We start from the raw sequence: 27,356 nt of genomic DNA, 5'->3' as shown, positions 1-27,356 counted from the left end.
ATGTCAGCTACACGCCTAACTATGGATAACATGTATCGTTTTCAAAATCAAAACAGAGCCGTTTAAATAAAATGAACCCCCCATACGGTGTGTGTCAGTGATGACAATAACTAATCAGACCTATTTTGTTTTTTGTACCAGTCTGTAAACATGTTTATTGATGCTGTAAAAACAGTTTTTTTGCCAGTCATGTGTTTGTGACTTCCGGTGTTCCTGGAGCCAGGCCTCTAGTGGACACTCGATGAATCTGCAGGATTTTGCACTTCCGCATTGGCTTCATTTTTCGAGACGGGAGGTTGCCTGACAACTACACAACATGGGGACTTTTTTCTGTCTTCATGGTACCATGCCACCATGGTACCTACTCTGAAGCAGGAGCTAAAAAGGTTCCACTAAACGGGGTTCTGGGAACATAAATAGTTCATAGTTCCTGCAGGAACTAGGAGCGACGGGCGACGATCTCCTTGATGTGTCAGGGCCTTAAAGCTGTACATGTTCTCACATCTCTCTGATCCATATGATAAGGCTGGTAATGGATTACTAAAAGGACATGTAGTTAAAGTCCCTGGAAACCCAAATCAGCTGCGTCCGATTGTGTAGGCACTTTTGCCACCCCGCTATAGAGTGTGAACACTGGGGACAAAAACTACAATATAAATCAGGAAACACTAAAGACACAGAGAACTCGAGAATTTACAGAGAAACTTTACAAAATAAAATCAGGAAACACTAAAGACTAAACTTGGAAAAAATAAGATAAAAACACACAAAGGAAACAAGCAACACCAGGGAAGAATGAGACCTAAAACAAGATAAAGAATTACTCAAAACACAAAACTAAGCAAGACCAAATCATGACACTGTCGTTAGGTTTCCTGGAAGTTAGGGTGAGAGGATTTCCAGCCTGGAGACCGCCACCAATGGGACTCCAAAGGCGCTGCGGGAACAAACGGGTGATGTCACTTAGGCTTTGTCCATTCATGTTTACAGTCTGTGGTGCTGACTCCTCCTTGGCTCCAAGAAGAACTACCTCAGTGATCATGAACATAACTCTAGAAGTAGTCAATCAATCCAAGGTTTTTATTGTTTATAATGATTTTATTTAAAGCACAGACTAATTAAGTTATTATGGTTCCAGTAAACACCTAATATAGGCAATGGATAATACATGAAGATGAAAATGAAGAATCAGTTATTAAAACTTGTTGTCATCATTTTCTGGGAGGAGGAGGGGTCTCTGGATGAGGAGATGTCCGATCGAGACTTGCAGGTCAAAGCGACAGACCACAGGAACACAAAAACACCTGAGGAGATAAAAAAAAAAGAGTTTTAATTCTCTCAGAAAAGGGTGAAGGTGGAGTGCAGACTTCTTGTATGAAGATCATCACACTGACCCTGCAGGGAGTTGAGTATGGTGAACACGTAGATCCCCGGCAGGGAGACGTAGGTGGTGCTCGCTAACCCCCACGGTAGACCCAGCACCCAGCTGAGCCCGATCACCGTGGCACAGTCCTTCCACAACCTGGATCCCTTCTCTCTGTCCATCTTCTGCCTCTCACCGCCCCTCCTCAGGCCCCACATCTTGAACACCACCAGCCCCAGCATGCAGGAGTTACACAGGATCACCAGACACGGGAGAGCCACGGTGGTGATGTAGCTGACCACAAGCCGCTGCTTGAAATCACTGCTAATCCAGCATCTGCAGGTTAGCAACAAAAAAACAACAAAGTCCAAGAACGTTTGAATAACCGCTGAGTTGGACATGAAACAGAGCACAGATTCAAACTCTTGATTTCTTACATGGCTGCTGTTGAGTTAAGATTGTTTTCACCCGTCAGCTCCACTTTGTATTTACCATAGACGCCGGAAATCCCACAAACCACTGCAGTCAGTGTAGGAAGTCCTGCATGAAGACAAGAAACTCAAGTTACTTCAACATGACGTGACAGCTGTGGAGGAGTCGACATGTTCACGCAAACTGATCACTACAGTGGATACAGTGGATTCAGTTATTTTCACTGACGGACTTTGGATTTCACAGGAGAAAGACATGAGACGCTAAGCAGGGCAATGAGAGTGAGCGCTGTCAGATGGGGACCCATTAGGGAGGTTTCCTACTGTCTTTGCAAAATTTGCACATTTTTGAGCTCCTGCTGTGGTTTAAAGTACGTCAGCCCTCGGGGGGCCCCTAAGTGGCCTGTTGACAAGCAGCGCCTCTGCCCATACACACCCTCTACTTCCTCCTGTGTGAGTGATGTCGAATGAGAACGATATTTTTCAACTGCTCTGGGACAATTTCTTCAAGTGGATTCAAAAGTTTGGATTAAAGACAAATAACAAAACCAAACTTTTCCACAAGGTGAGAAAACATGAAAAAAAGACAAAACACAAGCTCATGAAGACACCTGTAATAAACAACAGTTTCTTTGTGTCTCGTCTTGTTTTCTCAATCTGACCCATGTGGTATCAAAAGGATGTTTTTTTTTATTTCTTTGATTTTTGTCTAAATTCATCAGTTAATTCATTCATTCAACATTAAACAGATTAATTTAATTCTTCTTAAACCATTCAAATAAACGTCATCATACTCTTCACTCACCCCATCCCACCACACTGAGTTTGAGCAGGTATCTCCTGACGTAGATGTTAAACACTCGGACCAGCAGGAGGTACAGGTGGAATCCTTCCAGAGCGGTCCAGGTGAAGGTGGCCAGCAGGGACCAGTGTAAAAACAAACCCAGACCACCACAGACCCAGCCCTCCTCCTCCTCCTTCTCGCCCTTCAGCTGCCACACCCAGAAGCAACACAGCAGGAAGCTGAGGTGGAGGCAGAGCAGCGCTCCCGTTAGCTGCATGTGCACACTGATGGCCTTCTCAGGGTGCCGGCGCCTGGAGAGGAGGAAACAGTTTATCATGATCACTGAGCAGATAAAGGGCTGCATCTGAACAGTCGTGTACAGAGACATGCATCCAATATCACAAAAAACTCAAATTAATAAAAAGGAAACATTTTCACAAAATATAAACTAAACGAAAATCGAAAGTCAAAACAAAATAATGAAAAATCAAACTATTGTAACCTTGAACTGCAAACCTTAAAATAATCTTTTAAAAAAGATCTATATAATATACTGTGTATATAAACCTGAGTCATTGTAGGAAGAATGTGTGACTTTTTGATCCAGTAGATGTCGCCTTTGAGCCCCAGCATAAAAACCAAAACAAACTGCTGTTTGGCCACACCTCCTCCATACTGAAGCACCTCCACTCACGTTCGGCCAAAGGAGTTATCAATTAGAATGCACCATAATTAAAAACCATTAAGAGCAAGCAGGGGACAAACTTGTCCTTTGCTCGAGCTGCAATCACCTGTGTCCTGCGTTGTTGTGTTAGCATGCTAATGTTAGCGCTCTTTAGTTAGCTCGTAGCTTCACTTTGTTGTGTTAGCATGCTAATGTTAGCGCTCTTTAGTTAGCTCGTAGCTTCACTTTGTTGTGTTAGCATGCTAATGTTAGCGCTCTTCAGTTAGCTCGTAGCTTCACATTTCATGTAAACTGACACAGAATGAGCGTGATCTAAAAACTCTTACTAACATCCAAATAATCAGTGAGTATGTTCTTCTTCTTCTCTCTAGTTCTTGACTAAAACAGCTTTTATACACAAGGGGAGGAGCCGGCCGTCCCGTCCATGTAAACACGGCTCTGACAACAACACAGCCAGCGGGACTCGAGCTTCTCCCTCATTGTAGACAGTCAGGACTCAGAGACACATTTACACAGGATGTATAGCTGATATATTAATGTCTAAAATGTCGCACAGTCTTCCTTCAAGGTGTTTCCACATCAGAACACAGTTTTACGGTCTGGCTTTCTCGTCACGTTGGGGTCAAGAAAAGTACTCTTAATTCAATTTGTACTGACATAAAGTTCAATTTTTCTTTCCTGTTTCACACTCGAACCTTAAATAGAGTTTGCGAACACAAGTTCTCATGCAAAGGTCACTTTAGAAAGCCTGAGATGTTTTTTTGTGTTGCGGCCGTGTGATCTATTCATGCTTTCTTTCATTAGTAGTTCATTAGTAGTGTGCGAACATAACATGCTGTGTCCTCACAAAACATTGCAGTTTAAGGGGGCTGCGGCCACATCGGTCAAACTAAGTCAGCGTGAGAAATTAACAGTGTTAAAACCTCAGGCTTTATATTAAGAATTGATCTTGTGGTTGGACTTGTGCAGGAAGAAACACCTTGGGCTCTCTTTTGAAGGTGTAGAATGAAGCTTACAGCGATTTGTAAAAAAAAAAACGGGTCGGGTAGCGACGGAGCCGGACACACTGCAAAAACTAGGACGACGTCTGGGCCTTTAAACACACTGAACTCTGACCGGCTCATTTACCTTCTCTCCTCTCATTGTGCCCCTGGTCCTCTCATTATTAAAACCTCCAGACACGCCGACAGGATGGGACAGGATCTATGATAACCAGCTAACCCATGTGATTAAATGATAGACCCTTTTTTTATTTTGTCTGTTTCTGGATCAGATCAGAGCAGCCAGAGCTCTTTTATCGGCTTTGAGCCTCAAGCTTGAACTGAACTGATACTGACCTGTGTGACTCTGTATCAAGTCAACAACATAATCGTAAAGAGCATTAAGTGAAAGTCCGGTTTTTAGTGTGCTGCATTTGGCTTCCAAAAGGTCTAATTCACCTCAGAAAACTGTGAATATGAAGTGAATCCAAACACTCACTGTTGACAAATGTAGATGATCAGACTGATGGTGGTGAAGAAGACGGACAGAGCTGATCCCACGTAGGTGATGTAGCTCAAGTTATCAGCGCGACGTTTATCCACAGAGAGTTCAGGTTTCTGAAGCAGAGAAACATACGATCAAAGTTCAACTTAACACAATGTTTAAGTGTAAAAATCACAGAGACGACAATAAGCAGGCGTGCTGATCACGGCTTTCATCTCATTATATAATAAATGATTCTTTGGATTATGTTTCGATACATACATATCATCCAAAGGGATTCAAATGTTGTTAGATTGTTGTATCAATAAATACAGATTTTTATTCCAACTCAGAAAACTCTTTCAAGTGTGTGATGAATCTGTGACTAAATTTAAGTTGTTCAAAGCTTGATCCAAAGGCGACTGGACTCGTTTGAAGCTCTTGAAAACGTTTCGAGCAGATGTCGCCCTTGAGCACCAGCATGAAACCAAAACAACTTGCATTGTTGTATTAGCATGCTAATGCTAGTGATCTTTATTATGCTGGTATCTTCACACTGCATGTAAATTTACCTGAAATGAGCGTGATCTAGAAACACAGTTAAGCAGTGAGTACAGTATGTTATTCTTCTTTTCTCTAGTCCCTCAATTAAACAACTTTTATACGAGAGGGGAGGAGCCGGCCGGCCGTCCCGGCGATGTAAACAAAGTGAAGATAGGACTCTGAAAACTCTGAAAACATCACAGACAGTGGGACTCGGGTGTTACACCCATTGTAGACAGTCATGACTCACAGAGTTATTTTCAGAGGATATACTTGATTTCTACATTTAAGTGTGAAAAATCGCATATAAAGCCTTCATCCGTCGTCTGTGGGTCGTCGGGGTCACATGTTCCACGGTGGGACTGGGGCTTTAGTTTTGAGGGAGAATTCAAAACAGCACTGTAGGTTGGTGAAAGATGGTGTCTCAGACCACCACCTCGGTCAAGAGATGGTTTGTCCACCTTTACATGGATGACTTCTTTAACACCCCCTTCCAAACCAACGGTCTTCCCTGGCCAGGATGGGCACCTCGTCATCTCCAACATCTTGTCCTCAGCTGGCTCTCAAGCTGTCCCCCCAATGTATAAATCCCTGCATCCCTCTTCTTCTAGTCCAGTTACCTTTGGATCAAGCTTTGACTTTACCTGGATGACTGAGAACCTACACGGACAAACTGAAGCCGTGCGTTAAGCTCTCTCTGCATCTACATGTCTAAACGTGTTTTTTTTTTGGCAAGTGAAATAAAAATGTTCAATGGCAGATGTCATGAGCTGCAGCTAAACCTCAAAACAAATACTCCCCCGGGTGCTAATGGGAGTGCTAGCTCATTTGCTTTTTTAAACAAAGTGAGCGCTGGGCGTTAAACTGCATCAGGAGGAAAACAGGAAAAGACATCTGTGCCACCTGCCAAAGACGCTTAGCGCCACAAATTTACCACAAGTACGGCAAAGAAGCTCATGTGGTTGCAGCTGCAGATTGTTTCACTTCCAGTGTTGTTGGTTTCACAGCCGTCTGGGCTCCAATACACTAAAACACAAACACAGCAGGTTCATCATAAAATGAAACTTAGGTATTTATCCAAGAGAAAATATATTGTTTATGTCTGGCATGTGAAGTGAACCTGTTCCATTCCCGTGTGCAGACTCGTACCAGAACACACACGTCCCAGCGTTCACCTGAAACACGTTCAACATTAGAGCAGATCTTTACATGTTTAAAGTGTCATGCCAGCACATCAGCTGTCCTTGTTGTACCTGTTTGTTGTGCACAAAGGTTAATCTGACGGGGTGTGGGAGGTTTGTGACCGACTGACTCCCTGCCCTCACCACCAACACAAACCCCCCCATGACATCTCCGTCTATGCGGGTTGGCATGATTGCTCTGCTCTTACTTCTTCTTGGTTCACTCACCTGTAATGAAAAAAACAAACACCAGAGCTATCAGAGGGGGCATGATGAATTTCTGCTGAGGTTAGCTTATTTCAACGTCAACTAAAGCCAAATAACTTACCCGTATTTATAAGAAGCCTTTAAATTAAGTAAAGTCACGAGGAGAGGTGGCTTTGAGTGACAGGTGGATATTGTTGACGTTTGAAATCAACTCAGCTGATTTAGTCACTAAAGCTGTTTTCATACATGCACTCCAGAAAATATCTAGATTATTTTAGAACCACCCTTCCTATTGGCTCGCGCTGAATTTTCCGGAGAATATCCTGCTGAGTTCTCACATCAGCCCACTCGGACTTGCTGCGGAAAAAATACCCGGCAGGAGAAACTGTGTGTGAAGTCTGAGCTGAGGCCTTATAAAACCAGGTCCCTGAGGTTCCTCTGACCAGGGTCTGCTGGTTGTTCCTCGCACAAGGCTAAAAAACCAAAGGAGACTGTGCCTTTGAGGATGTGGCACCTAAACTTTGGAACTGTCTTCCCCCCAGAACTGAGAGCCTTGACCTCTGTGGACACTTTTTAAAAAGCAGCTAAAGACCCATCTGTTCAGACTCGCCTTTGTTTGATCAGTCTGTATTTCATTTATGTGACTGTTTGTACTCTGTTTTTGTTTTTCTGTGAAGCACTTTGTGAGGTCTGCTCTTTAAAGGTGCTACACAAATAAACTTTTACTTACTTACTTACAGCTCCTCCTGGAAATATCAGGAGATTTTCAGGAGTTTTCTGCAAGTGTGAAAGCCCTATATCTCAACCTCTCTCTTTTGTTGTTGGGTCCTTTTGGGGATTTTTCATGAAACATAGAAGTGGAAAGAGTTTTAAATTCCTCAGGACACAAATCACAGAATTCCCATCACATCGACAATCACCTCCCCTCTGGTTAAAAAATGGCTTACACAGAGGGTAAATAGCACCAAAGAGGCTATACTCCCTCAGAACTCTGGAAAACCAACCTGTCTGCAAAGCTGCTCCTGTCCTTCTTTACCACTGCTCTTTAGGAAGTGGACATACTAACAGTGTGGTCTGCAAACTTCTCAGCAGCAGACATGTCTCTGCATTTATCAGGGATTTTTATAAACAGAAATCCGGGGCTACATCCAGCCCATAAAAAGTCCATAAAAAAAACATCAAACAATGGTGTTAATAAAGTCTGCGAGTCAACGCTGTTGAATACTTTTTTGAGTCAGTTTGTTCTAAACCTATACAAACACATATATTTAAGAAATAACGGATTGTACTGTCACTGTAAGGCCACTTGTGACAGTACAATCTCAATGCAGGCTCACTGCAGACTTTCATCCTTTTCATACTAAACGTGGCGTCACAGTGAGTGTGTGTAGGATGATCCAAAATCATAGTATGCAATTTTGTTTATGTGAGAAATCCCCGGATGATTACTAGACAATGAACTGGGGCTCTTACACTGGCCAATCACAGAGCTCGAAAGCCAGCCAACAAGCGGCTTTAAAGAGGACATATCATGAAAAATCCACTTGTTCAGTGTTTGTGAACATTTATTTGAGTAACCTGAGTGTCTACTGACCAACAAAATGTGAAATAAACCCATCCAGTCCTTTGTTTGTGGTCTGCATAAGTCTTACAACACAGAGAAAAATGCTCAGTTTCAAATGTGCTCTCCTTGTGATGTCACAGTGGGATTCTGGTAAAAAGAAAATGTAGACTCTCTGTCTAGCAAACAGTTGCTGACAACATATGCTTGGCTCCTATCCAAACATAGATCTGCTACTACTTAGGTGCTTCGCTCATATAAGGTTACAGCTTCAGACACCTAAAGGTAGGAGTGTTAACACGTGGTAGACAGACTTGAATAATACATTTCACGAAGTTACAAGATTAATGAATTTCATGAAAATTCGTACTAACAGGGATCTAAGGAAGTAAACCTGTCTCGCCATGAGGTCTCCAAAGTTGAGGTTACAGGGTGACTGACCTTAAAGTAAATGCTTTCGATCACAGTGCTCACCAGCAGCACCTCGTCTGATGCAGCTCCTCCCATGCTTCTTTGGAGCGCCGAGGATGGGATGTAAAACCGGTGCTGAGGCGTGAGGCCCGCTTCGATCTTTAAAAAACAACGCACACATAAAGTCCAGTTAAAGTCTAGTTTGATAATACAGTTTTTAATGTAGCCTCCAAAGATAGATAACATCAAGGTGATCAGAGTGCAATATGTAACTCTGACACCTAGTGTTTAAAATGGGTACTGCGGTCTAAATTCTAAACATTGTAGAGAGCTGTCTCCCCCCTCCTCTCCAGAGTGGATGCTCACACAGGTCACCATGTGGTGGACTCTGAAGCTTCAGTGTTTATCCAGCTCTGCATGGGTCTGTAAACCTTTCTGTGTTCTAACCTCTCTCCATTTTTCAAAAGCATCTCCAATATTGATCCTAGTTTGAGCACGTTTCTGCTCGTGGAGCTTATTAGAAACATGCAGAGGCTTTTTAGGTCGGGTACAATCACTTCTATCTGAACCACTTCTCTTGCCCGCTTCCATCACTGCAACACCTGTTGACCTGATAACTGCTCTCATATCTGGCAAACAGAGGGCGTCCAAAACAGCCGTGTGGGGGGGTCGCCTTAAAAGCGCCTACCTTCTGTGGTCCAAACAAATCCAGAGCATTCAGGAGCAGAATCTAAAGTTAGAAGGAGGACATACTGGCTGCTGCATTGTTGTCAGAGAAGCCAGCACTTCAACATAGCATGTTTCCTTAATGTCTGATCAGATAGTAAGATACCTTTATCATCTCATTGGATAGATATCTTACTGATTGGTCCTTTAATAACAATTCTTCATATTTAGAGGCTACACATATATGAATTATATTTACTAATTTAACACCAAACCAAGAAAAAGCATTCATTAAATACCACTTACAGCCAAGGAAAGATAATAGACAAAAACATGTGACACCCCGAGCCCAAATGTACATATATATATGTGTGTGTGTGTGTGTGTGTGTGTGTGTGTGTGTGTGTGTGTACAATGAAGACGACTACTTTCCTCATTTTTTTGTGCATGTTATATAAACCTGCAGTGTATTTTACCAGACAGCTGGAGAAGAATACGTTCTCACCTCCTGAGAGGAGTTCACTTTCATCCGAATGAAACGGTTGTCCAAACGGTTTTTGGGTCGTTCACAGGTGGCAATCATGTCCTCATAACAACTGCAAACAACAACAACATTTATAACTCACAGTGAACTGAAATTTGATACTTTTCTTTTCTTTTTTTTAACTTTATCATTGTAAATATATTAAAACTAAATGTTACCATGACTTCCTGTCTGTGGTCTATTAATCATCAAACCAGTACTGAGTCAATTCAGTGTCGTGATACTAATATTGTTATTGGTGTCAACGTCCTCATTTTGTTAAAAAAACAAAAAAACAGACCTTTGACACCTGAATGATTATTCCACAAAGTCTTCTGTGCGGTGGAGGCATTTCTGTGTTTTGTATCACAGTGTGTTGAAATGTCTTCACCACACAGATGACTGAGGTTCTTGATGTCAACACACCCCGGTTCTAGGTTATCACATCTAAACCTTTGACATTTGAGTGATTTCCCCCGGAGTGAAGACATTTCGACACACTGCGGTAAAAAACACAGGAATGCAATGACATGTGAATTTTAGTTTCCTGAAAAGCAAACCTCCGACACAATGATGATAACCGGGTTTGCTCACAAACATGCTGGAACTGCCCCACGATTTCTGAGAAATTCAACTGGCAGCATGCGGGCAAAATATGGCCCCTTGACTTCCTCAAAGTCGACTTCAAATTATTTATAAACTTGTGCACACAGACCTACAGAGACATCAGCTCTCACTGAAATATGAGCAGAATTAAGGAGCTGCTTCATCTGAATACAAACTGTTAGAAATAATAATCATGTGTAAGCAGCTCACACTCATTAAAAGAGGACAGTCACTTTTTTTAAAGATAATTTCTGGGTTTTTTGTACAATTATTAGAGAGACAGGACAGTGGCTAGAGTCCGACATCAGAGCGAGAGAGAGAGAGTTGGGAGTGACATGTGGGATAGGAGACCCGGTTCGGATTTCAACCCGGGACGCCTGCTAGAGCACTGTAGCCTCATACGGCTTGCAAACTAACCACCAGCGCCCCCAGGGACAGTCACTTTACATTTCTTTTTAAATGGACTTGAGCTTGTAAGTTCTTTTCTAGTCCATCAGTATTAATCATGCACTGTAAATATGAATGGAGGAAGCCTGAGTGTTGTTACCCATCTGTTCCTGCAGGGGGCTCTGGAGTCCCATCGACAGGCTGAGAGCTGGAGCTGAGGCAGGTTTTAAGGCTCTTTACAATTGGTTACACCTGCGCCCACCTGTCAATCATGTCAGCTACACGCCTAACTTTTGATAACACGTATTGATAATACGTTTTTGAAATTAAAACAGAGCCGTTAAAATAAAATACCTATTTGTTTTTTTGAACCAGGCTGTAAACATGTTAATCTCTGCTGTAAAAACAGACTTTTTTAGAATGGGTGTGTATGTGACCTCTGGTGTTCCTGGAGCCAGCCTCTAGTGGACACTCGAGGAACTGCAGGATTTCGGAGGTTTGGCTTCGTTCATTCACATTTACAGTCCATGACGCGGACACATCTGAAGGCTGAACCTTCTGCTCATGTGCTGTGAACTTTACAGGAAAAGAAACAGAAACTGCAGACACTTCGGGGATTTCTTTTCTTTTGAGAAAGAGGGGAAATGCAGCAATTTCTTTTCAGTAGAGGATTACTTTTAGGATGAAGTAACTATTGACTACAAGAAAGTAATCTAAGCACTCGGCTCACTTTTTAAGGCGTGACTTCCAACTGGTAATTAACCCCTGGTAATAAAATGTTAAAATGTTAAAGGGCCTATAAAGGAACCTTCAGTTGATGTCATTTTGTGCGCCCCCTGTGGACAAATTGATACTTGCATGCTTTTTTTTTCAAGTTATAAAGAAACATCAGTTATAATTCCTGCCTGTCTAGTTGGCTAAAAGGAGAGCTTTAGAATCTGTATCTCTACAGGGCTGTGCTTAAAACATTTCCAGATATCAACTCTCTGTCGCAGTGAAAAAACAGATCTGATCTACAGTTTGAATTCAGTATTCATGATTTGGTATACCCGGTCCAGGGGAGGCCGTAAGTAAGACAGGAGCTGATGACATCATCACAGGAATCTAACAAAAAAAGAAAAGTGTCATCGAGGTAACAAAGTGCATAAAAGTGATTTAAACACACACTGGAAACATTTCTGTCTGATCATCACTTACTGTTGGAAACGCTGTTCGTTTTTTCCCCAGGATGAAATGATCCTCGACCTTCATGTATTCACAGTAAAGTTTTAAATTCATGAACACAGAGTCATATTTAAAATCAAACACAAACGAACAACTCACCACCAGCCAGAGTCTCGTAGAAGCAGACGAGAGAGACGATTAAAACAATCCACATCTTCTCTTCACTGACGTTACACACTTATGTCAAACATCGCTCTGCATGTTTGAGGTCTGCTTGATGAGGTGATCACCGAGTTTCACATCTACAAAAAACGACACGTTGGTGGAGGAGCAGCTCATATTAACAGGAAGTAACTCATAACAATTGTGCTTTCAGAGGTGTTGCTTTGACTACAAGAGATCCAATCTCTGATAAAGAAACTCTGTATGATGTATTTAACCGTGTTTTTTCATGTCTGCTGTTTTGATTCACTGGGCAGGACTTTGTCATGTGGGTTTCGATCGGTTCTTCAGCAACAGATTTGGAGTTTATTCTATTTAACCTCGATGACTGAATCCCTAATCTTTGAAAAAAAGAGGAAGTTTCCAAATGTAACAGTTTTCCTAGTCACAATGTTCTTCATGTTGTCTGCTGGTCATGACATGCAGAGGAAGTGAAACCGAGATCATGGGGTGCCGGTGGTCGAGTGGTTTGTGCGCCCCCATGTAGGGTGTACAGAGGTTGTACACTGTACCCACACCACCATCCTGTCTCTCCAATAAAAGTCAACAAAAAGCCACACTGACATTAAAACTCCAGAGCATTCAGGAGCAGAATCTAAAGTTTCAGTGAACTGAAATTTGATACTTTTCCAAATTGTGCAGTTCTATAATTTTCTAGGGTTCAGGTCTTGTTGGAGGTCAAATGTGTCTCTGGTGTTTGTGACTCAGAGAGTAAAATCTGGATTGAGAGGAAGATAAATGATCTGAATCTGCACTGTTCAGCAGTTAGGGTTAGCTAGGAAAGTCAGACTCTCTTAGGTAGTATGGTGAAATGTGTTACATGAGACACGTTAGTGCATCAGTAGCGTGTCAGACCCACCATTTTTTTTTTTTTTTGTGAAAATTGTATTTTTTGTGTCACAGCCAAAACATATTTTGTTGTTTATAAATTACCAGGAATCCCTTTTTTCTGCTTGTGTGCATTTTTTTTAAATGAAGAAAAAAGTGGGACAGAGCGAGAGGTCAGATCGCGGTCAGGTAGGGATGCATGAGTCGAGAGTTTTGTGCACTTCACGAGAGCTCAGCGATTTTTTCCAAAGTCGAAGGATCAATGGTTGTTTTGTTAGTTTCGTCCAAATAAAAAAAGTAGGAACAGGGTTTTAATGTTATTCTCTGCTGTGCTGCTGTGTCATGTTGATAATAGAAGAGTGTGTGATGATGACACTTGTTGATGTTTGTGCAGGGACATGGGAAGCACATTTAAACTATCAGGTTATTAAAACATTTAAACTAAGTAATAGTTTCTGCAGAGTGAGAGGCCTACAACTCTGAGAGCGTTTATATCGTTATGCACTGAAGTGTCACTGAGAGGTTTTCAACATAATCAAAGAAACCAAAGACGTCTGATCATCCTGTCACACAGAGCAGCAACTAGATCATGTTATCCTAGATGTTGGAGTTTTAGTTGATTACTATTTTAATAACTGCAGAACAACCTCTGAAAGAAAGGGCGGGAGCTCATACAGAAACTTCAATCGATCATCACTTCTAATGTAAATCAGTTTATTGGGATCTACACTGCAGACTGTAGTCTCTGTTAACAGACTGATGCTGTCCAAACAGCTCCAACGTAGGTCAACGCGTCACCTTCACTGCTGTAATCATTATAAACTATAAACTGGTTATTGGACACGTCACAGAGAACTTTGGCTGTGAGGTTTGCCGTCTGCTGAAGTGTAAAATGTTCTGAAATCGATACTTAATACTAAGTATTACTAAAAGGCCTAAGTGATTATAAACCAGAATATTCAAATTAATTAATAAAATGTGAATTTATCATTATATAAAATGACATTTCTCAACTGAAAACAGCCAACACAAAACTCAGAGCACGACGGAGACAGATGTATGTGATTCCACGCCCTTCTCTCCAGTTGATTTTGAGCCATTATTTTGTGAAAGCCCCGGGGGATCAGGAGTTCTGAGTATTTTTGATTTATTCAGTGACTTTTCTGTCTCCTCCTGCCGCGCTCTCGTTGCCGCGGGACCTCAGGGTTTACAAATTACGCACGGCAAAAAGCGCATCACTAACTTGTTCCTTAAAACTTAGAAAACATTCGTACATAGTTTAATTTCGACCAGTATTCTTACCTGTAATGGAAGAAATGAAGAAGAAAGAAAAACAAACGTGAGCCTTTTCCGAAAAGCCACAGTTCAGTACGGAATGCGGACTTTACCCTAGGGGATTTCAGCAGACTGCATGGATGCCAACTTCCGGGTTTTCTAAAATGCTGAATGTCTTTGTCCACCCTCACACACTGACTGACTTTGATGCGCGTTCCCACTAAGTCTGTGAGGGTTCAGGTCTGTCCTGCTGTCAGACCATGAAGTGTGTGATCTCTCGCTGATTTTATGAGCTTCTTATGCACCCTGTCCGCAAGTGGGCACCTGCAGATTTGGCGCGAGGGAATTGCCCATAGTTTAAAGCATTGTGACGCAAAACATGGGTTTCCTAGGGGAAGCCCGGAAGAATGGAGATAAGAGTAGTCACTACAAGTGGCTTATTAAGGGCTTTGGGACAGTGGCGGTTCTAGACCACTTTTAGTGAGGGGGCCAAACTGGGACCAGTTGTTTTTTCTTCAGAGGGGGAAATTAAACCCAGGTGAAAAATAGACAAAGATGATCGCTTTAATAAATATATATTATGCCAAATAATAGCGCACATCATTAAATATTTGTTTCAGTAACAGAATTTAATACTAGATTAAGAATCCGGTTGTTGACTCAAATTCTGTGTGTGTGTTATGAGGGGGGCTCTTCCTGTTGGAGGGGTGGCCAGCTCAGTGTAACAGGGGCACTGGCCCCCCGTTGGCCCCTGTCTAGAACGGCCCATGCTGTGGGAGGAAATTAAGATTCAGTCAATGAACGTACAAAGACGTGCTGATGGCAGAGAAGGGCTCCAGTGGGCCGACTGGTAAAGAGGTGTGACTTTGGGTGAAGTCAGGCTTTAGGATTTCTAATGTTGTTATCAAAGACTGACCACACAAAAACACATTTGTATCAGGGCATTTATTGGTTCTGATCCACACATGTCCCCCCCATCTGCTCCCAGAGACTTTGCAACACCTCTACCCCGGATCACCGCCCTAAAACGACGGCTTCCTGTCCTCGGTAAAAAAAAAACGTAGCAAGTGCCCATCAAACAGTCTGTGGCTGCTTTTCCGACTCCTGAGGCACTTCTTCAGTATCTGGTTCTGCAGACTCGTCCACCTCCTCCATCCACTCCTCCAGAAACGCTTCTCCTTGTGACGCGCAGAGGTTGTGCAAGACACAGCAGCTGTTGACGACGGTGGGGACCCTCGAGGTGCTGACGTGCATCCTCTTCAACAGACACCGCCATCTTCCCTCAGCCGCCCTAAAGTACTCTCCACCATCGTCCGAGCATGAATCAGTCTGTAGTTAAAGTTCGTCTGCTCGACGGTGAGATGCCCGTCGTCCGGGTAACCGTTCATCAGCCAGCTGAGCAGAGGGTACACAGGGTCTCCCAACAACATCACACCTTCAACATCTTTAGAGTCCTGGTTTGTAAACATGATAACAAATTAACCATTTCAAACAACCCTCAAGATTTCTCTGAAAGTAAGGCAACAAACAAGAACGCCTCACCGGTGGGAAAAGGTCGGCGCTCTCAGCCAGATCGAACAGCGACGAGTTCCGGAGCATGGTGGCGTCGCGTACACTGCCAGCCCACCCCACGTTGATGTTGGTGAATCTGTTGATTGAGAGAAAAAGAGGCTTTAATGATATACGAGGAGGGCAAGCATACTTCAAAGAGTCTCACATAACGACTTCACGCGTCTACAAGAACCATCTTCTTCTTAAGGTCAGAGTTTAGTAAGGGTGTCATCATTATTGCGGCGGCTTAGAATTGAAAATTGCAGCACAGACACTAAAGTGGGATTGTACCTGCGACTCGTTCATGTTAAAATATTTTAAAAAGTCAGAAAAAATCCAAAAAAAGGGGGTGTGTGCCCAAACTTCATGGCCCAGGTGGAATCAGATGAAGTAGGAACAAATATCTGCCTACTGTGCGCGCCTACTTGTGAACATAGCATGCCTTCTAAAAGCTGTTTAAAGAGGACTCTCCCTAAAACAAAGATCCCTCTCATATGACTTCTCGTCACGCGCCACAGTTTCCTGAACAACTGGTTTGTTTGATTCTAAAGTCACAGCACATAGTTGTTTTATTAGAGCACAGAGCATTTGGATGTCATGAGGCTTGGCTAATCGCTGTGAGATGTTATTGTTATTGAGCAGCAACAGGCAGGGTTTGGATTTCTGAAGTTCCTTCCTGGAATGAAACACATCTTTCATGGTTGCAGAATGTGTCAAACATGTCATCGATATCTTCAGAGAAAAGGAACTTTTATCAATGAGGAAACAGAAGTTTAGAAACCTGTGTCCGATCAACTCTGATGATGAAAGCCATCATCACAACCGGAAGTTTTTCTGAATGAATGCAACCAGAATATAAATAAATAAATATTGTGATTGACATCTGCAGAGTTGTGAGTTCTGCTATGTACTTCTCCACTCCTCACTCCTCCACTCCTCACTCCTCCCTCCTCACTCCTCCCTCCTCAACTCCTCACGCCTCCACTCATCCATTCCTCCACTCCTCCACTCCTCCACTCCTCACTCCTCCATATACAGGGGCCGGTAAGGACCAGTGTGCTCTATCTATTCTTCCTGTAAAGGTGAAGGTTTCAAATGGAAATCACATAATAACAACTTATGCCTTCTTGGATCCTGGCAGCTCTGGCACATTCTGCTCTGAACATCTCATGAAGAAGTTGAATGCTGAAGGTAAAAGAACCAGCTTTCTGTTACGGACAGTGGGGCAAGAAACAGTGAAGACTGCATACTCCTTGACAGGTTTAGAGGTTGCTGGTCTTGAAAGCAGTGATTTTCATGTGCTTCCAGATGTTCTCACACAGGAGAAAATGCCTGTGAATGCTGATGACATAGTGACACAGGATAAATGGCCACACTTAGAAAAAGTAAGCATCCCAAGCATCGAGAAAACTGTCGACCTGTTAATTGGCACCAATGCTCCCAGGTTATTGGAACAATGGGAGGTTGTCAACAGCTGCGGGAATGGCCCGTATGCCGTCAGGACAGTGCTGGGATGGTCCGTAAATGGTCCACTGAATGGAAACGGTGGTGCCATTGAGGCAGAATTTCCCTCTGCAATGGTAAACAGGATCGCTGTGTGTAAACTGGAGGAGATGTTGGCTGCCCAGTATAACCATGACTTCAATGACAAGAATGTGGAGGATGAAGGTCAAGAGAAGACATTAGGTTTTTGGAAATTGTCAATCATTCAGCAAAGCAGGTGGATGGGCATTACAGCCTGAAAATGCCTTTTAGGAAAGAGCAGCCCATGCTTCCAAATAATCTATTGGTGGCCAAGCAAAGGATTCTTGGGCTCACAAAAAGGTTTGAGAAAGATGAACAGTTTCATCAGGAGTACGCAAACTTCTTCAATGACGTCATTGGTAAAAGATATGCAGAGAAAATCCCTCAACATCAGATGGACTGTGAAGAAGGAAAAGTCTGGTATATCCCCCATCATGGTGTTCACCATCCCAGGAAGAATAATTTGCGGGTTGTGTTTGTGAAACAGGACCAGTATGCAAAAAGAAGGTGGAGACAGGTTCAATACATCTGGGATCTGTTCTGGAAGCGGTGGGTTCAGGAGTGCCTCCCTCTGCTTCAAGAACGGCAAAAGTGGAACAGAGAAAGGAGGAGTCTTGTGCCTGGAGACATTGTCATTGTCATGGATTCAACTGCCCCTCGTGGCTCTTGGCTGCTCGGCCGAGTGATCGAAAAACATTTCCTGACAAACATGGTGTTGTTTGGTCTGTTCGCCTTAAAACAAAGTCTAATGTGTTGGAAAGACCAGTCACCAAACTTTGTGTATTGAATGCAGCTGAAGATGTTTAATGATAATGCATTAATGGCATTGTTTTTGTTTGTGGCTCTTTGTTTGTATTTTGTGAATTGTTAGCTCCACTTGTCACTAACAATTAGGGACCGGAGTGTAAGAGCCATATTCATGTTTTTGGGTCAAGCTGTAAATCATTTTCACGATTGTGCCACTGGGTGTCGCTGTCCTATTGTTTAAGTCACAGGTATATATGTACGTCACTTGTCAAGGTACGGGAGGTGTTTGACCCCGGAAGGGCTTATGGTTTTTGACCGCTGAGGCGGCAGGCGGCATGGAGAAACCACAGCTGTATTGTTTGTTTGTTTGTTTAGTTCAAAAGAATGGAAACTGATGGACGCTGTATTCACTTCATGGTGCTGCAATAAATGGATTGTATTATGCTGCAAACCAAAGTCACGACTGCAGAAATCTTATTGATCGACAAACAGCAAACGGTATCGTATTGACCTACGACAGTACGGCGCGTCAGCCAGGTCACTCCTGGGAGTCAAAACAAAACGGCAGCTTTAGTATTAGACTAAGCTTCTATAGTGTCCCTCGTGTATGTTTTGTTTCGAGTGGGCGCGAGCCGTCGGCAGGTTTCACCCATTCCTCCATCTCCAAGTTCTCCTCGATCGTCTTCAGGATGTCTAAACTGATCGCGGTGCTGTGGGGGACGCACTGAGGAGAAACACAGACGAGCTCTGATGGAACAAACACCACATGACTTCAAATAACACGTGAACTTTATCATTCATGTGGAGGCAGAGCAATAACATAGAACACCTTGTTCTGGCTTCTGACCTTACAATAAACTACAAATACACCAGCTGGTACCAGGAGATACGTTTTAAATAATTCACTACACATGAAATAAAACAGCAGCTTTGGTTTGAATATCACTTCAGAGAACATGCGTCTCTGAGTCTATACGCACGCCGTGTGTTTGTCAGGAGACTTCTCAGAAAACATATTTATATTTTCATTTCATTGTACAGTGTTCACCTTTGTTATTTTTTGTATTATATCTTTGCTTTAATACAGTGTATAGCTTCTGTACAGTTTATTTAAACAAATGTACTCTCTTTAATGATTTGGATTTTGTACTTTTCAAGCTCTAGTTTTTTATTTTTTGTTTCAAATGTTAAACCTGCATCAACAAAACGAGGTGTAATGCCTGCCCCTAAAAAAAATAGCTTTCATAGGATTGTTACTCAAACACTGAAGCCATTGTCAAAATCCCAAGTCAAGTCTACCACTGATTAAATACCAAGTTTAAAAACCAACTTAACCAAACGTCTCAGAAAATGTAATGTAACAAGGTAATCAGTCCAACAAACAAAGAAAATATGCTGCTTTACTTTACAAGCTTTATGGAGACACCCCAACACCTACACTAATAACTAACTCACCTAAGCCTCACTTCTTCAATGGCTTGTCGAGCTCGAGGCGTCTCCCAAACTCGGACACCATCCCTGAAGACCACTGACCGAGTCACCTGAAACACAACGAATTTGGTGCACCCCCTCCCCAGAGTTACCACTAAAAATAAAAAAGGCAAAATAACAAAGTGGCAAGTCCTGCTTGCCCGGCGGCTTGCTGATCAGGGTGCTCAAAAATAAAACTCTTGTCAAACAAACCTTGTTACACCATTGTAATTTGAAATATCAATTAATCAAAATGACGGTCAAACTAACAAGTACAACTAATGCTCTGAAGAAAGTCAAATCGTTAAATCTTCAAACAAATTGTACCAGTAACAAGTCAGAGAGGATACTTACCACTCTACACAGATCAAGTTCCAAACAAACTACACAAACAATCTGATACACAACTAATTAGATTTACAACTACCAAGTATCAAGCCAAATCCAAGTTCAGAAGTCAGACAAACCCCCATTTTCTCACAACCCAGGCAAATCCTCCTAATCAAAGAATGTGCAAACTGTAAATCAGTGGTGATTGTAATGGTGAATGTGTGTAGTGTTGACGAGAGAGAGACAGAGGCTGTATCTGAATTGCCAAGTACATACTCAATCTTTCAGTAGACAGTACCTACTATCCATGCTGTATACTGTTTGTACCTACTATTCAGTAGGCGCGCACAGTAGGAAGATATTTGTTCCTACTTCTTCTGATTCATTCAGTAAAGAAGTGACGTCATTTACATTTCCCGAACCGGCCGCATTCACACGGTTTTTTTTTGTTTTTTGTTTAGCGTTATTCAAGAAGAGTAATGCACATATACAGTCAGGTAAACAAAAAACAATATTACAATGTAAATAAAGTAAAAGGCAGATTAAATAACTAAATAACATACAATACATAAAGAAAAGTACAAATGAAAGACAGTAATATACAGAATATAAAATAAACCAATAAAGACGCATTTAAAGAGTTAAATCATTATTTAAATAGAGGGGGAAAGGTTTTATAATAATGCAGATATTTGTTATATTTTCTGTTGTTAATTAAAAGTAGTGATTTCAGACGGGACTTTAACTCTAGATTAAAAATTGATTAAATTAATCCACGCTCGTTTGTTTTGATCTGGAGGCGGACGTGAAGTGACGATTTATGTTTAGTTTCGCACTGCATTGTGGGTAAAATACAATTCATTTCCTGAAAGCACGCATCCGATCCATATTGTATAAACACCGGAAGTTAGTATCCATACTGAAATGTTCAGTATACTGAAGTGGACCCAAACAATGCATACTGAATGACCACGAAAGTTCAGTATACTGAAACTCCTACTAAAAAGTACTGCCTACTGAACTGTGGCTATTTGGAAAGGGCCCGAGAATAAGAAGCCACTTTAAATACTGAGGCCCTGTGTGCCCAGGTGCACAAAATCAAATGAAGTGGCTCCGCCCCTCTTTACCTGAAGGCAACCTGAGTGGGGAGAAACACAAGGCAGCAGAAAGAGCACTGACTGGGTGTGTGGTTATGGTGCACCACAAAGAGTGCACAGTGATCTGGGTCGGAACTTCGAGTCCGAGGTGTTCTAGAAAATTGGCTCACTGTTATTGAGAAAATGCACAACACACCTTTTCGACCACAGTCTGATGGACCGGTAGAAAGATTTAACTCCACCCTGCAGAAGATTCTGGCCACAACAGCCGAGCGCTGACACGGGGACCTTAGGATCCCCTACGCTGTCATGGCTTACAGAGCAACCAGGCACAGCGCTACCAGTTTCACACCCAACTTCATGATGTTCAGCCGTGAAGTTAGTGAACCGGGGGACCTGGTAACTGGCCTGCCCCCGACCCTTAAACAGCTCCTTCTTCCCCTGAGTATGTCCAGCAAACTCCGGGAGAGTCAGAGTGGAGTTGGATCATCGGATTGCCAGAGATGCACTGGGGGAGTCAGTGAAGCAGCAAAAAGGAAGCCAAAGAGAGAAATGATAACAGAACAAATATACACACAATTGAAGTGTTTTTTCCATATACCATTTAGTTATACACACTGAAGGCTATAATGCATTTCTATTGTTTCTTCTAACAATATGTTGAGTAAATCCAGATGACATCTACAAGTGTTGTCATTCAGTTTGTGATCAAAGGCTGCAGCAGTTTTGTGCCCAGTGGCCTCTGCACTCTTACTTAATCCGGTGCATGTTCAGGTGTCATTGAGATTTTCTTTATTTTGTATTCTGACTGCAGGATTCTTATTAAGGGTTAAAGGTTTTCAGTTAAATAAACCTGGACCTGATCTGACTGTGGTCGCTCTGCATCAGGATCTGCTGAGTTCCTTTTCTTTACCAAAGAGAATTTAGGCACTCGACACAAAATAACACAAGTAGATGAAAGTCTTTCTCACTCTACATCAGTTTATTTATTACAAGGTGACACGTGAGCTGTCTGAAGAACTTCTGCTAACCAACACAGAGGCCTCCAAGGAAACAGAGTGACAGAAAGAAGAAGATATCAGCAGAGAAGAAGAATCCTTACACTGTAACTGTTTCATATAAACACTTTAAATTCAAACGTCATAACTGATCCCAACTTACTGGTTCATATGTCAGCAAAACTTCAATGTCAAAAAAGTAGAGACAGATTTATGTCTTTTATCTCTTTTTTGTCTTACATACACAATAGTGATGTGAAGTTGGAATCCTTTAGATCAGTTTTACCATTGCACAGGATTAGCATTTCTCTCCTGCATGAACTAACATGTGTCTGGTCAGAATTTCTTTCCGGTTAAACCTTTTACCACACTCAGAGCAGCTGAAGGGTTTCTCTCCTGTATGAACTAACATGTGTTTTGTCAGACTTCCTCTTAGGGTAAAGCTTTTACTGCAAACAGAGCAGCTGAAGGGTTTCTCTCCTGTATGAACTAACATGTGTGTGGTCAGAGTCGCTTTCCGGTTAAACCTTTTACCACACTCAGAGCAGCTGAAGGGTTTCTCTCCTGTATGAACTGACATGTGTTTTGTCAGAGTTCCTCTTAGGGTAAAGCTTTTACTGCAAACAGAGCAGCTGAAGGCTTTCTGTCCTGTATGAACTAACATGTGTCTGGTCAGACTTTGTCTAAGGGTAACGCTTTTACTGCAAACAGAGCAGCTGAAGGGTTTCTCTACTGTATGAACTAACATGTGTTGGGTCAGATTTCCTCTTTGGGTAAAGCTTTTACTGCAAACAGAGCAGCTGAAGGCTTTCTGTCCTGTATGAACTAACATGTGTGTGGTCAGATTTCCTCTTCGGGTAAAGCTTTTACTGCAAACAGAGCAGCTCAAGGGTTTCGCTACTGTATGAACTAACATGTGTCTGGTCAGAGACTCTTTCCGGTTAAACCTTTTACTACACTCAGAGCAGCTCAGGGGTTTCTCTCCTGTATGAACTAACATGTGTCTGGTCAGATTTCCTCTTTGGGTAAAACTTTTACTGCAAACAGAGCAGCTGAAAGCTTTCTCTCCTGCATGAACTAACATGTGTGTGGTCAGATTTCCTCTTTGGGTAAAGCTTTTACTGCAAACAGTGTAGCTGTAAGGTTTCTCTCCTGTATGAACTAACATGTGTGTGGTCAGATGTTGTCTTTGGGTAAAGCTTTTACTGCAAACAGAGCAGCTGAAGGCTTTCTCTCCTGTATGAACTAACATGTGTCTGGTCAGATTTCCTCTTAAGGTAAAGCTTTTACTGCAAACAGAGCAGCTGAAGGCTTTCTCTCCTGTATGAACTAACATGTGTGTGGTCAGATGCCCAATCTGGTTAAATCTTTTACCACACTCCGAGCAGCTGTGTTGTCTCTTACCAGTCTTTAGTTTCTTATTTTTCAAGTTTAATTCTGACAGATCTTCTCTTGTCTCTTTCCAATCATCACTGTCATCAGTCTCAGGTTCACCAGAGTCTTCAGTCTCGACCTCAGTCTCTGGTTGTAAACGTCTCTCTGGATCTGAATCTCTCTCTGGTTCTGCTCCTCCACAGTCCTCTCCATCAACTCCTGTTTCCATCTGTTCAGTTTGTCTCTGATGAAGCTGTGAGGACTGAGGTTTCTCTTCATCATCTTCACTCTTCACAGAGACAGGAGTGAAGGGGAACTTGGTGGTATCAGCCTCCTCCAGTCCTTGAAGCTGTTCTTCCTCCTGACTGATCCACAGTTCCTCATGTTCTTCTTTAATGTGTTGGGGCTTAGTGTCCTCCTGGTCCAGAATGTGGCTCCACTCCTGCTGCTCAGGTGGAAGCTCTTCTTTACTCACCAACAGCTGCTGGACATCTGCAGGACACAGTAAACAAACATTAACGGTACTTAAACTGCTTTTTAAATATTAATAAGGGCTGTCAAATGATTTCATTTTTAAAGGCTGAAAATCAATAGTTCACTAGAATTGATCACATTTTAATCATGTTTGGAATTCACTCATTTTGCATTTAAAAAACGTTTTTAATGCTTTTATTTTGTAATGCCTTAAGCTTAGGTTACTTTACTTCCTTTTTGGATACAAACCTACCTTTATTTTGAAAGAAAATAAGGAACTTGTCTAAGGCTGTGAAGATTGAGGTTTCTCATCATTAAGTCCTGGAGAGCGGGCAGCCAAGGTTCGAAACCGACCTGTGGCTCATTTCCAAAACGGCAACAGAAAGGCTGGCGTTATGTAAATGAGCCATGTGCTGCTGATCACTTCCTGATTATGTCAGATACTACCTCTTCACACACCAAAGTGCTGAGCTAGCTCAATCTTTAGGAAAGAATAAGATATGTGTCCAACAGAGAGTTTTTGCAATTAAATTGCAGAAATTGCAACAATTATTTGCATTTTTTTTTAATACAAAAAATCAAGACTTTTTTCATTAAACTACGTTCTTACACACACTTTGATGTAGGGATGTAATGATTCACGAGACTGGGTTCGCGATACGATTCTTTCACGATTTATTTTACAAATTGAGACTGAAGAAACATTTTGAAATAACTGAAAAAGATTCCTTTAATTTATTCATGAAAACACCATGGGGGGTGGGGGGCACAGACCCTTAAAGGGATCATGGTGTTCATGTGTTTCTTTGAATAACAGCAGTCAAAACAATTATTTAAACTTTTAACGGTCTGTCTAGCTTAGTTTTTGTTCCTGCAACTCCCTTTTCTGAGCGCACCTGAATGCATCTCTCATTGTCTGAGCACCCCTGAATGCAGCATGGTCACAGCGCATTTTCTGAGTAATGGCAGAGAGAGAGACATGCCCAGAAAAGTCTGAAGTAAGCTAAGCGGCCTACTTTATTTTCTGATGGTTCTTGAGGACTTTTTATTATTGTGCACACCCAGGCCTCCGCTGGTGAAAGTGTGCTCACCTGTGTGTGTGTGTGCAAGTGTCTGTGTGTGTGTACAGTGTAGTGTTTACATACCTATGGTGAAAAAACAACCCCCCACAACCAGGTATGTGAAGAAGTGGTCTAAGGAGGCCACTGAGGCGCTGCAGGACTGCAGGACTTTACACACCTTAAAGTTTGGGGATCTGGTAGAATTTAAGACTACACAAATAATGTGTAAAGCAAAAAATAAGCTGCTACCTGTAAACATACAAAAAGTGTTCAAAGACAGAGAGGGGGGTTATAACTTTAGAGGGAAACTAAACTTGAAACAGCATTATGCTCGGACCAATTTAAAAAGTATGTGTATTTCCATTTGTGGGGTGGTTTTGTGGAATGGTCTTGACGAAACAATTAAACAAAGTATGAATATAATGCACTTTTTTTTTTTAAATGTACAAAAGATATATCTTTGAAAAGTTCAGAAATGAGGAAGGAGAATGTAAATCTCACAGCTGTTAATGGCGCCTGTTCATTTTGTTCTTTTTTTTGGTTTGTTTTGTTTTTCTTAATCACTCGATTGGAGTATTTTTTTTGTATTGTCTGTTTAGTTTATTTGATTGGATTTTGCATTTGTTAATGGTGAAGAATGGGGGTAGGACTTGACAAGCCTAGGCTTCTTCCTATTCCTTTTTGAACGAGTCAAATGTGTATTATATTGAAATTGGCTTTTTATTTTATTTTTATTTTAATAAAATGTGTGTGTGTGTGTGTATGTGAATGTGTATGTGCATCGTGTGTGACACAGAGAGCAGAGGAGAATTGTAAACGACCATGTAGAGACAGAAATGACATGATGCCGTCGTGTAAAGAAGATAGAATAAACTATCGTTTCTGAAGTGGAGGCTGGCTTGACCGCAGTCTGATGCAGAGGGTGGCCTGAAGTTTGTGTGCCCAAAGATACAATTGAATAGCATATTGTTAAGGTTTCTAAAACGTATCTCCAATAACCAGATCCGTTGCTGGATTCAATAGGTGAAGACTTAAAGAGTCTTTTAGTCCAGTAAACTCAATGATGTTGTTAGCAGGAGCTAGCTGCAGCTAACACTGTGCTGTGTGCGTCTGTGGAAGTTAGCTAAAGGCTCTGCTATCTGAAACATGAGCAGGAAACACGTTTCCAGCAGTGGAAAGAAAACCAACCTGTTCTCTGTAGCTTGATTTCAGGAGTTAAAATCACATCCAGCAGTTTTCTTTGTCGGTGGAGCTCCTCTTCGTATCCACTTGTTGTTCTTTCTTCTGTTATATCTCTGATAACCGCAGCGAGCAGCCGTCGACTGAATAACTCTTTAAGATCCTTAAACCCGGCCATCTTACACACATCCAAGAGTCACAGAGGGGAAACTCAACTCAGCGCTGACGTCTTTACAACTTTACTCTGATCATCTACTGTTACGTTAGCACCCTAACGATCATTAATAAACACACGGAGAATCACGTGTCTGCTCAGCAGGAACGTTTACTCACAACTTGTGTTACACACTCAATGGTCCGGGTGGAAACAACCCGCTTTAGTTCCCTTTACAGAACACCTCCCCTCCCTTTGACTTGCATTGTAACCACGCGGTTGACCTTTTTCCCGCCACCATATTGCTGTATTTAAAACTCTGGAAACCTATCTTTGTCTGTTTATCCTCATTCACCTCATTGAATAGTGTATGTAACACAGATTATGTCCAATGGGTGGCGCTGCTGTACATAATTATCATTGTCTTAAAACTGTAGAAAATACCGGTAGTGACTCTGTGCTGCACAGCTCCTCAGAAGTCTCACAGAATAAGAGCAAATGTCTGGGTAAAAAATAAAAATATATATATATTCACGTCATTTATAGACCCTCTAACAATCATATTTTAGTTGAAGGAAATAAATTTGACAACGAAATATATATCTACGATTCCTCACAAAACATGGTTAACAGCTCGGTTGAGTTGCCAGTCTACGCAAACGGCCTGGCTCAAGTCACTCATTTCTTATTTTGTTCACCTTTTCTAACCATTGCTACTCATTTCATTTGTTGAATAAATTATAAGTTATTTTAACAAGTTCTACTCTCTGTGATGTTTACATATGAAAAAACTAAACATTTTGTTGCAGAAATGAAAGAAATCCATTCATATCCAAAGTAACCCTAAACAGTCAACCAGCTGGTTGATCTGCATATCTGCTTCCTGATTGAGTAATCCGAAAAATATAAACTGAAATGTTGCTTAATGAAGAGGCAGGAACACAATTTTACCAACAAATATTTTTTTGCAAATGGATTTCTTAGTGTGGAAGTCAAAGGGTTAAGTAAGCATCCCCACCTGTGACATTTTCCAGCACTCACAGAGGTAGGATAGGATAGGATAATACTTTATTGATCCCCAGAGGGGAAATTCGGG

At 41.9% G+C, this 27,356-nt stretch overlaps 2 protein-coding genes and 1 long non-coding RNA gene across 5 annotated transcripts; all 3 read right to left on the bottom strand.

Annotated features, from left to right (window-relative positions):
• Positions 1-1,062: 1,062 nt before the first annotated feature.
• Positions 1,063-14,546, bottom strand: LOC136178558 (adhesion G-protein coupled receptor G1-like). Of its 3 annotated transcripts, none has more exons than XM_065952487.1 (14): positions 14,329-14,546; positions 12,136-12,278; positions 12,010-12,057; positions 11,862-11,916; positions 9,802-9,892; positions 8,694-8,789; positions 6,524-6,679; positions 6,391-6,445; positions 6,205-6,296; positions 4,743-4,861; positions 2,600-2,889; positions 1,801-1,903; positions 1,395-1,699; positions 1,063-1,304 (listed from the first exon to the last, which is right to left on the bottom strand). In XM_065952487.1, the coding sequence occupies exons 2-14, from the start codon at positions 12,188-12,190 to the stop codon at positions 1,189-1,191; spliced, it is 1,581 nt and encodes a 526-aa protein (XP_065808559.1). In that variant the 5' UTR covers positions 12,191-12,278; positions 14,329-14,546; the 3' UTR covers positions 1,063-1,188. The 3 variants fall into 3 exon arrangements, with proteins under 3 accessions (XP_065808559.1, XP_065808558.1, XP_065808560.1); XM_065952486.1 differs by having other exon boundaries at positions 8,661-8,789; positions 14,329-14,542; XM_065952488.1 differs by lacking the exon at positions 12,010-12,057 and having other exon boundaries at positions 8,661-8,789; positions 14,329-14,541.
• Positions 14,547-15,118: 572 nt separating this feature from the next.
• LOC136178491 (uncharacterized) lies at positions 15,119-16,470 on the bottom strand. The gene is made up of 3 exons (XR_010665898.1): positions 16,144-16,470; positions 15,844-15,949; positions 15,119-15,755 (listed from the first exon to the last, which is right to left on the bottom strand). It is a non-coding gene; the product is annotated as an uncharacterized lncRNA (long non-coding RNA).
• A 5,521-nt stretch (positions 16,471-21,991) lies between these two features.
• Positions 21,992-23,927, bottom strand: LOC136178490 (zinc finger protein 85-like). The gene has a single exon (XM_065952372.1). It carries the CDS (start codon positions 23,619-23,621, stop codon positions 22,317-22,319), a length of 1,305 nt encoding a protein of 434 aa, XP_065808444.1. The 5' UTR covers positions 23,622-23,927; the 3' UTR covers positions 21,992-22,316.
• Positions 23,928-27,356: the final 3,429 nt, after the last annotated feature.

This window comes from Labrus bergylta, chromosome 3 (genome assembly GCF_963930695.1).
Source record: "Labrus bergylta chromosome 3, fLabBer1.1, whole genome shotgun sequence".
NCBI lineage: Eukaryota > Metazoa > Chordata > Actinopteri > Labriformes > Labridae > Labrus > Labrus bergylta.
The sequence above is the reverse complement of the archived record's forward strand: the minus strand, read 5'-3'. Positions and strand labels throughout refer to the sequence as shown.